The 13001-nt window shown below is 36.0% G+C and overlaps 1 protein-coding gene across 3 annotated transcripts in view; it reads right to left on the reverse strand.

The window, feature by feature from the left end:
- Positions 1-13001, reverse strand: part of LOC149796326 (inositol polyphosphate-4-phosphatase type I A-like) — a 127039-nt gene that overhangs the window by 87791 nt on the left and 26247 nt on the right. For all 3 annotated transcript variants that reach the window (XM_089960982.1, XM_089960981.1, XM_089960983.1), the window contains 2 exons: positions 10271-10387; positions 2579-2658 (listed from right to left, as the gene is read on the reverse strand). In XM_089960982.1, coding sequence (XP_089817108.1) covers positions 2579-2658; positions 10271-10387 — 197 coding nt within the window. The remainder of the gene's footprint in view (positions 1-2578; positions 2659-10270; positions 10388-13001) is intronic.

The raw sequence follows: 13001 nt of genomic DNA on the forward strand, positions 1-13001 counted from the left end.
AAGATGCTAGGCTTGTATACAACTATATTGTTTCCACAACATTCTTACTACACATATAAGTTTTACTTTTCTTTAGACAAAAAGGTGCAGTGTTCTTGCTTTGATTTTAGTATTCTATTATTGTAAAGCACTGTGAGCTTTCAAAGATTAAGTACTGTATTAATCTATTATTATTATTATTATTAACTTAATTTTAGTCAGCACCACAGAGCACTAAAAAATTTAAGGTATCTTGTTTTCATTAATGTTTTCCCACAGGCCTGGATTAAACTTTTCATTGCAAAATGACAAAACCCAAAATGGGCTGGGCAACTCAGGTTAAGGTGATTGCTGAATAGATGAATTCAATTTATAATCAACTCTTAAGAAATCATGAATATTTGTGGCATCATATAAAACAGAATATCAGGGATGATGGGTAAATTAGACTGTATTTGCAATCTAAATTTCATGCAGGTTTGATAATGAAGCTATCTAAAATTGTCACATTTACTTGTGTTACCTTGATACAATCTCTACTGTATATTTAATAGTTTTGTTTAGTTTTGCAGGTTTAAAATCATTTTTTAGTAAATGAAAGGTTATACCAGGCCTTGTTTTTTACAATTCAAGGGAGCTGCAAACAGCTCTTCTGGTAATGTGGAGGAGAGTTATTCACTATATCAAATTATTTCAAGATTAAAGTCACCATTTCTTCTCTGTCAATCATATCAGTATTGAATCCAAACAAAGGAAAATTCCATCATTGAAATGTGACCAGTTGAACTGAAATGCCTTTCATCTTTACAGCAGATGACACTTTTGCATGCATAAGTGGAAAGGAACAGTGATGGCTGTTAACGTAAATGTCAGTGAAGTAAAACTGCACATTCAAACAATAAGCATTGGTTTGATAATATCATGTCACTAAATAATCTAAATTGTTAGGAATAATAATTTCTTTCATCATTAAACTAAATTAATTAGCATTTGAAAAAATTTCCTTCCAGTAAAATAATTATGACATCATTTACAGCACATGATGTAATGTATCAAACTGGTATTTGTGTAAGGCAACTGGTGGAAACTGGTCTATGTGATGAGATTCGAGGGTGAGTGCACGGTGTTGATACTCTATTCATGCTATACATTAGACATGCATATATAAACAGTATATACATATATGTACCAATGCATGGTTCTCTGAATCAAGTAAAATATTATATATACCTTCTCTGTTTTCACTACAGGTGTATTTCTCTTTTAATATGCATCGATTTAAGATGGTGACTGCCAATGAAGCACATATTTTTGTACCCACATTTATTACCTACCCCGCCCCACACAAATTTTTGGGGGTACATACATTATTTTCTTCAGCTAACTGACCTGGTCGCTTATAACACTGTTCGGTCCATAACAAGGCTGGGTTCTATGGTTGCCAACTACTGTGTTATAGCGGGGTTACTCTGTACATATAATAAAACATGTCATTTGTTTTCATCAAAATCAAGCAAGGGTGGGGAGCTTGACCTACAATCTGAGGATTGCCAGAAATAAACAGAAAGAAAATCACTGATGCCATTGGTTGAGATTCCAGTCACCAGTGCCTTATTAATAATACTAATCATGTGAGATTCAATGCTTCATGTCACTCTTCTTTACTGTCTGTATTTGGATGGTACTTACTGCATACAGTTGTCTGTATTTGGATGGTACTTACTGTATATAGTTGTCTGTATTTGGATGGTACTTACTGTATATAGTTGTCTGTATTTTGGATGGTACTTACTGTAAACAGTTGTTTGTATTTGGATGGTACATACTGTATAAAGCTGTCTGTATTTTGATGGTACTTACTGTATACAGTTGTTTGTATTTGGATGGTACATACAGTATAAAGCTGTCTGTATTTGGATGGTACTTACTGTAAACAGTTGTTTGTATTTGGATGGTACATACTGTATAAAGCTGTCTGTATTTGGATGGTACTTACTGTAAACAGTTGTTTGTATTTGGATGGTACATACTGTATACAGCTGTCTGTATTTGGATGGTACTTACTGTATACAGTTGTTTGTATTTGGATAGTACATACTGTATACAGTTGTCTGTATATGGATGGTACTTACTGTATACAGTTGTTTGTATTTGGATGGTACATACTGTACACACTTGTTTGTATTTGGATGGTACTTACTTATACAGTTGTCTGTATATGGATGGTACTTAATGCATAAAGTTGTTTGTATTTGGATGGTACTTACTTATACAGTTGTCTGTATTTGGATGGTACTTACTGTATACAGTTGTTTGTATTTGGATGGCACTTATACAGTTGTCTGTATTTGGATGGTACTTACTTATACAGTTGTCTGTATTTGGATGGTACTTACTGGATACAGTTGTTTGTATTTGGATGGTACTTACTTATACACTTGTCTGTATTTGGATGGTACTTACTGTATACAGTTGTCTGTATTTGGATGGTCCTTACTGTATACAGTTGTCTGTATTTGGATGGTCCTTACTGTATACAGTTGGTTGTATTTGGATGGTACTTACTGTATATAGTTGGTTGTATTTGGATGGTACTTACTGTAGCTTTAGTTTTAGCTGCATGTTATCACTCACGATAATGTCGTTCAAGGTGAAAATTGTCTGGCCTATTTGCACCATCTGAAAAATAATAATATATACACTTGCCTTTTCCAGCTAGTAGTCTCCATGGACTTTGACTTAAAAGTTCACATCAGTATATTAAATACAAGACAAACTGGGAAATTATGTGATTGCTATAACTCAGTCACTCTACAAACAATCCAACATTCCTCTAAACCTTGATGAGACATATCACATAATCTATTTGAGTTGCATGTTGGGCCTAACAAAAACAAAAAAGTATTGTCTAATTTGCTTGAAAGAAATTTTGAGTGCATTGCTTAAATTCACATTTTCACATTTAAATTCTTTAAAGACTCTTGTAAATTTTTAATATTCAGCCTCCTGCTTTGGCTCCAGTTGTAGATCCCTCCACTTTACGAAGATACTTTTATTTATTGAAAGCTATACCTCTGTGGACAAAGCAAAGCATGTGGCCTATGATTGCGGGAATAGCACTGTTTTGTTCTAATATTTCATTGGTAATGTATTGCTCTGCTTGAATATCAATGAGATGTCCCTTGCTGAACTGGTAATGCACACTGATTAAACAAATCGAGCAGTATCAATGCTTTTATTTGAAAATTAGGCATGGTGTTTAGAGACTTATAAAAGCCTCCTGTACAATGATTGTCACTGCAAAGGAACTGAGATAATCACATATTTTATTTCATTGTAATGTATATTTAATTTACATAAAGTGTTGAATTTATCCATGATTATAGACTAAGGAATATTGTGTAAACAACATATTACCATGCTAATTTTTGTCTATGAATGTAGATTATATTTTAAGACAATTATTACTTTCAGGTAAACTTGTAAACATGTTTACCTGTATTTTAGTTCAGGACACTAATTTCCCTTGTAATTCCTAGTTTGCCATGTTATTTACTGGAACTTGAAAGATCTGACCTTGTTTATAACTTAGAAGTTCCAGAAATGAATATTTGACCCTCATCCTGGTCCTCTTATTGTGTCTTAGGTGTTTATATTAAGGTTGCTTACATTAGAATTATTTATTCCTATCTTAACATCTATAGTGGAATCAGTCCTTTAGTTGTGTTCAGCTTTAATTGAGATGATTTATTTATTTATTTAAATGTTCCATAGGAATTACAAAATGTTCATTATTACTTTCAGACTAAATCACTATTTATAGATTATTGTGAATTTATTTAGAGAGATTCTGGATTATATCATTGTGATACATCAAGACTGTTAACACATCAACACTATTCCAGGCTATGGGTACATCAGCACATTCAAGGTTGGAATTCATTGAGAACACCACTGTAATTCACGTTTGGTCTTTCACTACTTGGGATTTAATTCACAATACCGTAAGTTCTTTCTAAATTTTCACTTTTTATTCTAGGGAAAAATAAAACTTGTTGGTTTTTGCTCTTTTATGTTACTTGGCTTAAAACCATAAAGTTGTAACACCATTCCAAGAGATGGTAGGCATTGATTCTATTGAGTGAGAATTTTTTGCAATTGTGACACATCCACAGCACTCACTCAAAACTTTAAGCTACTGTTTGATACTTTTTAAGACAAATAAAACTTAATTTCTATTTGAGAAAGACAGATTTTTTGCATCATTCATACAAGGATCCTGATTACTTAAATATCGATTGTGATGAAATACACAGACAGTATATCAACCTGATGGCAAAGCAGAAGGTTTTGAATCAGTGGTCACAAAAACATGCCAGAAATTGTGAATATGTTGGAAACTACATTAGTTGTAAGTCCCTTTATAGCAGACTGTAAACAAGTCTGCCTCAAGAACAATATCACAAGCCTTTGGGACCAACCATTTAATTCTGAATTAAGGAGATGGGTGTGTCAAAATATGGTCTTATGGATTTTAAGTCCGGATTTCTTTTCAAGTCACTTGCCCAGGGCCTATGTCTGAAACAAAATGTCTTTGAGGATTGCTCTATGGGTTCACACACTTCTTATGGCAACATTGCAATCCACAATTTGAATTCTTACGATTTTATGGTGCCAACTAAGATAAAAAGAAAACAAGTTTTAATAAAAATGAATAAATATAACACAATTTCCTTAAAACATCCCATATTTTATTTTACCTAATTCGTTAACTTTAATATTATGCTGTCATATACTGGGGAAAGATCATATCTCCCAAGGTCAATTTAAAATTTCCAGAAAACTAACCCTGGGCAAGCTGACTTTTATAAAAAAAATGAATATTTCCTAGTAAAATATTTGAGAATACTTATCCAATCATAATACCTTAGGGAGAACTACTACTACCATGCAAATCCTACCCTCCCAGATACTACTTTTAGCTAAAGGGAGCTAAACGTTGTCTTCTAACTGATGTGGTGGTCAGGCAGAGTGATCTCCACTTACGTATAAGGATTGGTGGCAAGGACTAAGTACGTGTCAGTTACTACTGGAGCAGAAGGCATACTCTCTATGGATGTAACTGTGCGAAGGCTAGGAGGTGTATGGGTATGTTTGGGTAATTATTCTCGAAGAAACACTTTAATAGGAAAAATTGTTTTTTTCTTTAAATACATTACCCAATCATAATACCTTATGAGAATGGGTAAGAGGTGGAGGGAGGTATATCCCCTTACTCTGGTCCCCTAAGGTATGTGAGACAGATTCTAGGTAACCCAACTCATGGGGACTCCAACTGTTGGGGCATGACTTCAAATAGAGAAAATTTTCCTCCACAAATCCAGCAGATGTCATGAAGTTGCATATTAAGAAGCTATCAATCGACCTGGAAGGGTGACCTGTTGAGCTGTGGATATAGGTCCTACCAGATCACAATGGGCCCTTTTAGGGGACCAATCTCTGAGATAAAAGTGAGAGAATGTGGACTCTTATCTCCATCCCACAGATTAAATGATGTCAGTTAGTGAATAGTTCCAGTCAAATGCTAGGCTGGTGGCAACAGCTGTAACCTTGTGAGGTGAAATGCATAATATATTCATTTGAGCTGGGGTTATTTCCCTTTATGCCAAGTGAATAACCCACTTAATCCAAGATGAGATAACCTGTTTTGATATATCCTCCTGTCCTTTCTTGAGAAACAGAAAGAGGTGTGATCTCCCTCAATGCAAAGGCTCTGTTCTATTAAGGTACCATTTGAAAGCCTGAACTGGGGCTTGTAGGTGGCCTTCAGCTGATGTGTCCAGAAGTTTCATGAGGAAAGTCTTGTTACCTGTGGAATGAAGCCGGTGATGAAAGAGAATGTCATCATGACTGAGACTGACACGCCTTATCAGGCCTCCATTTAATTTGGGTCTGCTGATAGGGCATGGATTTTGCTAATTTTTCCTGCAGTCATGAAAGCCATGAGTAAGCAGGTCTTGTATAAAAGATGCGCTAGAGATACCCTTGAAAGTGCTTCAAATGTGTCTTATTCAGCCATTTAATACCCAAGATAGATTCCACATTGGGCATAAGGCTAACGTTCATAGTCATGTATACTCAGACATGGAGAGTAGGTCAGATAAGTCCTTGTTTTGTCTGTGATGACAAAAGGATTCAAACGATCATTTTATCATTCTTGGCATGAACTTCTATGATGAGCCAGAGAATGTTAGCTATTTGCGGTATAGATGCTTGGAGAGTTATGATGTGTTCATTTGTACACCACTGGGTGAAAACATCCCATTTGCCTTTGTGTGCTTTCAGAGTGGAGGGACTTATTCCCAGAGAGGTTCCCCAAGACTGACTGTAATTACTGTTTATTTCTGATGGATTGTTACGTATGATCTAGACATGCAGGTTCCATAGCTCTGTGTAGGAATGAAACAACAGCAATCATGGTCGTCTGAGGGAAAAATCAGAATTCTCCAAGGAGTTCCCATTTTGAGATTGATGAGGTCATTGATCAATGACGACTTCCCCAATCAAAGTCATGCAATCAGGGTAAGGGTAAGGCGACACTGATCCTCTTGCTTTCTGTATTGCTGTTGGAATTTGAGGTGTTGGAGGGCAGGCATAAGCAACCAGGCCATCTCCAATCTATCGACAGAGTGTCGACTGCCCAAGCTTAAAGTCCAGGACTGGAGATAGGATGGTTGGGAGTTTGCATTCTACCTTGTTGCAAACAGGTCCACAAATGGTCGGTCCCATTGTGTACATTCTGAATGAAAACCAAGGGATGATGAGACCATTCTGTCTGTATTTGTTGATTGCTCCAGGACAAAGATTCAGCAAGTACATTAGGAGCCCTGGGATATGGCAAACTTGTACATGGAATTTTTGTTGACAACATCACTTTAGAAAGTTCTACATCAGGTCTTAGGACTTAGTTCCTCCTTGTTATTTGAGATAAGTCACCACTGTATGAATTGGTTCCTCCATGTTGTTTGAGATAATTCACCACTGTACAGTGAGAACTCCCTTGCCATGCAAATATTCCTGCCACCAGCAAAAGACTTTCACAACGGCCATCATCTCCATAATTTACTGATCTAAAGATGTCATTCCTGGGAAGAGCATCCATTGCTGGCTTCCCGAGAGGATGGTAGTAGGTGGGCTTCCCAGCTTTTCATACTTGTATCGGTACAGACAATAATCTTGGGTGGTTGTACATGTAAATACATACCCACCGTAAGCCACGTTCGTTTGCCCCAATTCTGCAGATGGTGCCTCAGTGTGCAGACGATGAGAGGATGGTTTAGTTGGCAACCTTTAGGCCTCCATTCGAGAAGAAGAATCATTTACAATGAGCGCATAGGACGGAGACCTAGGACCATGAGGTTCACTGCCACATTGAGTAAGCCTAGTCGGAGATGAAATTCCTGTACGGATAGAATTCCTCAAAAGTAAAGGTACTATCATGATTCAGATTTCAATGCCCGATCCTGAGCCTAAAGGAGATGAAATATGTTGCCTGTTTATTGATCTCCATACCTTGGTGAACAAATTGTTCAGATGGTACTAGATTGGATCTTTCCTTGTTGATCAAAAGTCCAGATGGTAACAAAGGGTTATCATGTCTTGTTAGATTTAACTCAGTGATATTTCTGCAGGATGTCGCCCAGGTAACTTGATGTTGCCATTAACTCAGTGATATTTCTGCAGGATGTCGCCCAGGTAACTTGATGTTGCCACAATAGCAATAGTCTGGACATGCGTCATTACTTGGTTCATCAGATGAGTGATTTTTGTATACAATGTAGTAGGAACATCATGGAAGCCTTGTAAATAGGGACATGAAGGTATGTACTGTTTAAGTCCACACTCAGTCTGATGGCATTAAAGTCACCCTCATGGATGGCATTCAAAATCTGCTGTGGTGTTTCCACTGAGAACCAAGGGGCATGGATGAATTGATAGAGGATGCAATGGTTGATGACCAGACACAGATTAACTTTTGCCTTTGGGACCAAGAAAAGTTTGAAATGAATGATAGGACTCTCTCAGTGCTATATCCGCTTTGGTATGCAAGAACTGTAGTTTTCGCTGGGTAGAGCTTTGACAGATCAGTTTTCAGAGGTTCATGTCTACTGAATGGCCCTTGGGTCCTTTTGTTGATTTCTTGTACTATTTCTGTCTCAACGTTGTGGTTGTGGGAGGGAGGGAAATTGGACTCCCAGGTGTTGTTTTGCAGACTTCTTCAGTCTGGCCTTTAAACAGAAGATGAAGATTGTCCTCTTATCTTGCCCTTATGGTGGTCCTTCATGAAAGAGCAGGCTGAGGACTGAGTTGCATTCTGCCAATTTCTAAATTTGTTGCTGCTGTTATGTCATTGGCCAAAGTCCGTTTAGCACCTCTATTCAGTACTCAGTCCATTCTTGAGATGAACTCCCATGTGGTATTCAGTCCATTGTAGCCTTGAGGTATTCAGTCCATTGTAGCCTTGATGTATTCAGAGTTGGAGAAGATAAGCTATGTTCCATCTGTTGGAAGAGAGCTAGTGTACTAACTACTGAGTGTCATCAAAAGCCCCCCCCCACCCCCAGTCCTCATGTATGGAGTGTGGCTTTGTCATCCCCAAAATGGCAATATTACTGACAACTGTTGGGGTTTCCAAATGAAAAACTGGTGTGTGGCAAAGGTAGAACTGCTGAAGAACTGACGATAAAGGTGGGTCACAATGTTTGTAACTCTCCCAGACTGTGGCAGTAATTTGAATTCGGACTCTTCCATTCCACTCTAAGATCAACAGATGCTGGAGCTCTGGTTCAGGTTGTTGATTGAGTGGGGGGAGGACAAAACCTCAGTGGTCAAACGTGGAAAACATCCTCAATGGAGGCTCTGAAGGCTGAATCTTCCTGTGCCATCAGATAGTGTAGAAAAGATAACAGCTCTGGAGAACAAGCAACATTATCTTGGTTTCATGAGGTAAGGCTATGGTCCCCTATAATGCTTCAGACTAAGCTGGTGTGTCACTGTCGCTAAATGCCATGAATTAGAAACCATTACTTTGATGGAATGCTTGTGCAGATAAACCTGACTCAGATGTCGCATACAAACATGCATAAGCCAGATGCAACTGAGTAAACTTTGGAAATTTTATCTGAACTTGTCCGACCAGAGAGAAAGTAATACAGAAATACACACTAGTGTCTATATTATACATACAAACCTAACCTTCACATAAAAGGAACTGAGGCACCATTACAAATACTTACAAAGTAGGTGTGACAATATCCAAAATGAGGGAAATACCTGTAGGAACAAAAGCCCATGGATTGCTTGTACAGGCAAAAACAATGAAGTTGGCATTCAGATGCTACGAATGCCTTGGAATAGAAATTTACTAGTATGTACCTGTTTGTAATGGCATTACACACATGAGTTTCTATAAGCACTAGATACTTGCATGTACATAAAATAATTATAGCCCAAACTTAATGTGAAGTTGCTTAGGCTCCCTGTGCAAGTACCTAAATGTGACACAACAAAGTGTTAGCAAATTGTACAGGCAGGAATATGTCGGAACAGGAAGAGAAAATGTTGGAAATATAGATGGAGTATGCCTTCCTTAGAAGTGAAAAATTCCTCCAACTTCTCATGGTATATCTTCCATGTAGATATTGGCTTTTGTGTGGTCTCTCATAATGACTTAGCACAAGCGGAAGTAGTAACTGACACATTCTTAGTCTTTGCTGCCAATCCTTATACTTAAGTTGGGATCACTCTACCCAAATGTAACATAGGTCAGCAGACTACTTTTAGCTAAAAGTAGTCTCTGGGAGGGCAGGATTTGTGAGGTAGCAGTAAGTCTCTCAAAGGTATTATGATTGGGTAACATATTTAAAAAGAAACTACAAATTCTGTAGAGACCTGGAGTAGGGAAATGTAGTGTAGGCATAACAAATGAAGCTTTCAAGAGTTATTACTTTGCAAACATACTGCATGTTAAATTTATTGTTAGAAATAGCATTATCAACAACTACAGCTGTGTAATGTGCATGGTTAACTTAACTTTTCAGGGCCAACAAACAATGTAAATATTCAAGCCATTACACACACTTTGCATGCAAAGGGCACACACAGTATAAGACTCTGTTTATAGTTAAAAAATGCCATCAAACCAATACATATCCTATACAGAGACTGGAGGTATGTCAGTGTAAATACTTCAAAGAGAAACAGTGGATATTTGAACTTGGGGATAGCTTACAGTGCCTGTCATTCTTTCCTTTACATGATACACTGTGATCTTCACCCTTGTGTTTGTCTCCAGCCTGGTTCCATCTCCAAAACCAATAGTCTTCAAAAAATGGGGAGAATTATTTCCCTGTAATATAAAAGTTTTGCAATTATATGTGTATATAAAATGATATGACCAATATAAAGTTATCAAATGATATGACCAATATAAAGTTATCAAATGATATGACCAATATAAAGTTATCAAATGATATGACCAATATAAAGTTATCAAATGATATGACCAATATAAAGTTATCAAATGATATGACCAATATAAAGTTATCAAATGATATGACCAATATAAAGTTATAAAATGATATGACCAATATAAAGTTATCAAATGAATATTTTTTAATAGAATGAGAGAAGATTAAAATGTCTGTGACACTGAATGATTGATTACAGCTGAATGGCATATCAGCACATTACAAGCTATTTCTGGAGTTAAAAAAAAAGAGGCTAACAGTGTCAAAGACACTGATTCATTTGAGTTGAATTGCATATCAGCACAAAAATGCTATTCATTGTCAAGGACACATGAGTATCATGCCTTGCCCAAGAACACACTAAAGCAACTTATCAGAGCCGGTCTTAGGAGGATTCAAACCTGCAACCCATTAGGCCACCATGGCTCCCAGAAAGATACATCTGGATAAAGCTCATGCAAAAAAGCAAACAACCGAGATAGACAAAGACAAAAATACTTGTGTTGCGACTTAAATACATACTGCAAAAATTATGAGCTTTGGGTAACTTGAACATTTTATGGTGAATCTGTCTATATTTCAGCATGAACATAATTCATATCATGTGCAGCCTGGAGTTGATGGAAGAAATTAATGTATTACTTTGAATCCAAGTATAATACAATATATAACTGTGTATATACACATCTAATTTAACCTATAATATCAGATATTTCACAATTTTATGATACAATCTTAAATTGTAACTTAGGGCAGTTCCAGTAAAACATATTTGGGTCCCAAGGAACACACTTTCAAAGAATGGATTTGCCACCCATGCAATTTAGAATCTGAATCATTTTTATAAAACTCATGGAGTAATCAGAGTACCTAAGCATATATTCTTAAAAAACTCATGGAGTAATCAGTGTACGCAGGCATTTATTTTTTAAAAATTCATGGAGTAATCAGTGTACCCAGGCATTTATTTTTTAAAAATTCATGGAGTAATTAGTATACCCAGGCATATATTTTTTTTAAATTCATGGAGTAATCAGTGTACCCAGGCATATATTTTTTAAAAATTAATCAAGTAATTAGTGTACCCAGGCATATATTTTTTAAAAATTCATGGAGTAATCAGTGTACCCAGGCATTTATTTTTTTAAAAATTAATGGAGTAATCAGTGTACCCAGGCATTTATTTTTTAAAACCTGCCTTTCCTGCATACAATTTATATTTAAATAGCCTTTATTGGCCTCTTACACTTATTTAACAATTGCTCAGCTCAAATGGTCCAAAGTATAAAGAATGATTTAAGTCAACATATTTATAATAACGACGTTATCTTCTGTTTACATAAAATGGAGATCTCCATCATCCGAATTTCCTAATTAGCAGGAAACTGTTTTGTGACAGACTACCAGTAGAAAATTGTTTTTATCCTGTGTGACAGGCTACCAGTAGGAAACTTACTGCAAGGTATGCAGTTGTAGGCTTGTATGCATACAGTTGATGAAACACATGATAACTATGGGTTATCTTCGTAGTCATCATTGCTACACCTATTTTCAGATAACTAGGTTATCTTCGTAGTCATCATTGCTACACCTATTTTCAGATAATGGCTCATATACAGAGGGTTGAATTTCATATTTGTCAGGCTTTATGTTTTGAATGAAACACTATGATATTGATTTGTGATCAAGGCATGTTAAGCATGTTTTCTTCTGAATTATATTGTTATATCATGTAATAATCTTATTACATCATCATAAGGGATTATGGTGTCATATTACTGTAATGATCTAATTACATCATCATAAGGGATTATGGTGTCATATCACTGTAATGATCTTATTACATCATCATAAGGGATTATGGTGTCATATCACTGTAATAATCTTATTACATCATCATAAGGGATTATGGTGTCATATCACTGTAATAATCTTATTACATCATCATAAGGGATTATGGTGTCATATTACTGTAATGATCTTATTACATCATCATAAGGGATTATGGTGTCATATCACTGTAATGATCTTATTACATCATCATAAGGGATTATGGTGTCATATTACTGTAATGATCTTATTACATCATAGTAAGGGATTATGGTGTCATATCACTGTAATAATCTTATTACATCATAATAAGGGATCATGGTGTCATATCACTGTAATGATCTTATTACATCATCATAAGCGATTATGGTGTTATATTACTGTAATGATCTAATTACATCATCATAAGGGACTATGGTGTCATATTCCTGTAATGATCTTATTACATCATAATAAGGGATTATGGTGTCATATCACTGTAATGATCTAATTACATCATCATAAGGGATTATGGTGTCATATCACTGTAATGATCTTATTACATCATCATAAGGGATTATGGTGTCATATTACTGTATTGATCTTATTACATCATAATAAGGGATTATGGTGTCATATTACTGTAATGATCTTATTACATCATCATAAGGGATTATGGTGTCA

This window comes from Sinohyriopsis cumingii, chromosome 6 (genome assembly GCF_028554795.1).
Source record: "Sinohyriopsis cumingii isolate HCF-2022 chromosome 6, ASM2855479v2, whole genome shotgun sequence".
NCBI lineage: Eukaryota > Metazoa > Mollusca > Bivalvia > Unionida > Unionidae > Sinohyriopsis > Sinohyriopsis cumingii.